This window comes from Thermothielavioides terrestris, chromosome 4 (assembly GCF_000226115.1).
Source record: "Thermothielavioides terrestris NRRL 8126 chromosome 4, complete sequence".
NCBI lineage: Eukaryota > Fungi > Ascomycota > Sordariomycetes > Sordariales > Chaetomiaceae > Thermothielavioides > Thermothielavioides terrestris.
The window spans coordinates 2,284,292-2,288,544 of record NC_016460.1 but is presented as its reverse complement, the minus strand read 5'-3'; the positions used below and the strand labels follow the sequence as shown (position 1 = coordinate 2,288,544).

The window sequence follows — 4,253 nt, the reverse complement described above, 5'->3', positions numbered from 1 at the left end:
AGCCAACTATCCTAGTACCTATCTAAGCTTCCTAGACTAGGTATAGTCATCTAGAACTTTGGAATAGAATATATAGATAGTTTAGTCGATTCTAGTGTCTCCTTACTATTTTAAGAGATACTAAGCTTTCTATATAGATAAGTAGCTAGACCCTCTAGACAAGGAGCTAGACCCTTTAGACAAGTAGCTAGAGCTATAGATATTTAAGCCACTTTCGCTATATAGGACTTTCTTACCTAGATAGCTAGAATAATAGAGAACTTAAACGTTATAATCGAAAGAGCGAATAGGGCTATAGGCGTAGAAGACCGTTAGCCTAAAACTAAGGATAGAAGTACTATATCTTCGTAGCTATCTATACCTATATTGAAATAGAAGATATAGGATACTAGTCTCTTCTAGCTAGATATAGAGAATAAGGCTAAGGAACCCTAGGACCTATAGTACAATAAATAGCAGCTATATTATAGGGACGTTAACCTTTGGGTTAAGTAGGTAGATTAGGTTATTAGATACTACCTAGTAAGAGAAGAGACTTTATATATAGAGATATAGACCCTACTTCGAGGATTAACGCTATAATAGTATAAGTAGTAGCTCTCTACTATAGAAAAGGTAGCACTGACTATATCTATAAAAGTATAGACTAAACGTTTAAAAAAGGAGTTTAGTATTAAGAGATATAAAGTAGAGAAATAGCTAAACGAAAATCGGTATATTGCAAAGGACAATTATAAAGATAAGCTAGTTTAGAAATTCGCTATAGAATACTTTAAATATATATATATTTAGGGAGATACTATCGAGGAGCAACGTCTAATACGTCTATACAACTACCTCTATTTAGAACTTTACTAGTTATACCCTAAATTAGATATAACTATAGAGATAAGTATATTCTTTAGTATCCTCGACACTAAAGTATATATCGTTAGAGACAAGTTCCGCTAAGACGTCGCTAAAGGCCGTATTATCGGCTATAGTCCTATTGCTAACAATATAGATATAGAGTACAACGATAAAAGACGAGGAGACGACTAGGAGGATAGTAGAGCCTTCTAGATAGGAAGAGGTAGAAAAGGATATTATAATCCTTAGAGAAGAGATAGAGACAAACCCTAATGACCTAGAAATAATTAGTATAGAGATAGTGACTAAGTATAGCTATTCGATAACTAAAACTTCTATAGTACAACTAGATGTAGAAGAGGATACTGACTATTCAACGATTGTAGAGGAGGAGTTAGATCATTCAATAGCTAGAGAAGAGGCGACAATAGCAACTAGGGAAGACGACCTTAACGACTCTAATAGATTTGAATATATATATATAAGAAGTAGTTCGAAAATAGTACTTTCTTATACTATAGCGAGATTATAGTAATAGGAGATAACGAAGATGCCAACCTTTACTATAAAATACTAGAAAAGACTAGGTACATTTTTATCGACGAATACGATATTGAAGCTAAGGACAAGGAATTAGAAGACAAAGAAGCCGACAGTTCTTACTATTTATATTACACCTTTCGCTAGCCTAGACCAACTTAGAATAAATTGCTATAATAGCTCCTATAGATTTAGCAATGTACTACTTATAGTAAAGTCTTCGCAATACGTTGTAAGCTTTTCAAGTATATAGCTGACAATAGCGACGAAGATAAGTGTAAACCTATACAACCTTAAATGGACTACTAGTACGACCTTAATAATAACGAAGACAAGCTTAATAGTAAAGATATAAACTTTATACTAACTAAAGGATAGATCGTAGAAGTATAGCTATATATACCGCTATTGAAAGCATTAGATAAGTAAGCTATATACCTTATAATCAACATTAGTATAAACCTAGGCGAGCTAGGCACTAAGGTTTACTTCGATATAGGTAGCAATACCAACTTCGTCGATAAGGAGTTTATTTCTAAGTGGGCTAAGAACCTATATTAGATTAATGTAAAGCTATACTTTATTAAAGGCGTTGGAGCCTATACCAAAGTTAAAAAGTAAGTTGAATTTAACTTCTATATCTAAAGAATCGTCTATAATACTAATGTAGATAGTTACTTTACTATAATAGCTGATATCATTGAAGGTTTAGAAGCGAAACTGTTGATTAGAACTGACTTTATACTCTATAATAGAGTAAAGATTGACCTCAATACGTCTATCTATTACTTCTAGTCCGTTTACAATATAAAGGTGAGAGTACGTATAGAACGGAAAAGAATAATCTAGAAGGTGAAAGCTATAAATATTGTAATAGTTGTACCTATAATCGAATATCTAATTAAGACTATATTCGAGCCTATAGACACTGATAACGATAATCTAGGTAGCTAGAAATACAAGCTCTACTTTGCTTTATACGTCGAAGGTATACTAGACGCTATTATAGATATAAAGAGCGTATACTAGGCTATTATAAAGAATAACACCGTTCGCCTAATCACTATTGTCGAAGGATAGTATATTAGACACCTTCTTTAGTATAGCCTAGAGGAGGACATCTAGGCAATGGTATAGAACTTTATATAATAGACCTAGGATAACGTTGTAGACGATAAATATATATAGATAACAACAACTATACAATAGGAGCCTAGCGGTAAGGAATCGATAATAGAGACATTGATAGAGGATGAGTATAAGCTACCTACTAAGCAAGAGTTCTATACGTCATCCTATAGTATCGAGAAACTAGACGATATCCTATATATTAAGTTAGTAGTAGGGGTGAGCGTCTATAGTAGGGACAAACGGTATATAGAAGAGATGAAGGCACTGCTAGATAAGTATAACGTCTTTTATAACTATAGTATTGTTCCTATACTAGAGGATTAGAAGATAAGAATTCCACTTGTTAACGGATAGTAGAATCAGCTTAAGCCTATTTGGGTTTACCCACTAAACGCTAAAGACTAAGCGATTGTCGACGAAGAATACAATAAACTATATATATAAAGAAAGATAGACTATATAGACTAGCTAACCCTTGTTGCTTATCTAGTCTTTATAGTCTACTATATAGTTGCTAGAAAAATGAAAAACAAAGCTATAGTAGACCTCTAGCCTCTAAATACGTTGGTAGTACTAGATATATACCTATTGCCTAACTAAGACGATATTATAAATATAATGACAAGCAATATAATCTTTATAGTATTCGACGCCTTTAGATTCTTCTTCTAGCTTCTAATTGTAGAAGAACACTATAACTATATAGTGGTCATTGGTCCTAGAGGTTTAGAACGCTTAAACGTTGTACTAATAGGATTTAAAAATTTACTAGCTTTTATATAGCGTTTTATAGACTACTTGTTCTATAAGTATAAGCACTTTGTCTACGCCTATATCGACGATATCATTATTGCTAATAAGAATATAGAGGAGTATCTTAAGTATATTAAAACGGTTTTCGATATCCTCGACAAGGTATATATTTATATTTTAGTAGAAAAATCCTTTGTAGCCTACCTATCAATAAGACTTCTTAGCTATATAGTCAATAGCGAAGGAGTAGCTAAGATAGATGATAGGATTGCTATATTTAAGAAACTTAAGTTCTCTAATACCCTTAAGACCTTAGAATAGTACCTTAGTATAGCTGGATAGCTATATAAGGGTATCCTATAGTATATAGTAAAAGTATAGCCTTTATAGGACTATAAGACTAAGCTCTTTACCTAAAAGAGAGTAAGTGGAGATCTTCTTATCGCTAAGTCGAAGAACGCTAAGAAAGTATTTACTTTGAACACTAAGTTTAAGCCTATACTAATGGAACTAGAGTCCTTTAGATTGCTATAGGAATATCTATATAAATAGTACTTCCTATATTATTACTATTCTAATAAACCACTATTTATTAAGCTCGATATAAGTAGCAAAGGATATAGAGTAATCGTCTTTCAACTCTATAGCGAATAGGATGGTACTAGTATCTTTGGCTAAGATATTTCAAGTAGTAAGATCTAGCCTATTATATTCTTGTTCTATTTAACTTCCAATGTAGAAAGGAAGTATAGAAGTACAGAAGTAGAAGTCGCTACTGTTGTATAGGTAGTTAGGAAGCTCTAGAAAATAGTATAGTTAAACTAATACCCTATAAATATCCTAATAGACTATATAGCGACTAGAGGTATTGTAAAGTATATATCTTTCGCTACTATAGACCTTGTAAAGGCTAACCTAAAGCTCGCTAACGCTATAAACTAGCTATCCTAGTTCGACCTTAATATCTTCTATATATTAGA

At 32.4% G+C, this 4,253-nt stretch overlaps 1 protein-coding gene across 1 annotated transcript; it reads left to right on the top strand.

The window, feature by feature from the left end:
• Positions 1-3,342: 3,342 nt before the first annotated feature.
• On the top strand, positions 3,343-3,594 carry THITE_2054697 (uncharacterized protein; the record flags this gene model as incomplete). Its single annotated transcript, XM_003655457.1, has 1 exon — positions 3,343-3,594. A coding segment is annotated over one exon (252 nt), but the record flags the coding sequence as incomplete, so codon positions are not given.
• Positions 3,595-4,253: the final 659 nt, after the last annotated feature.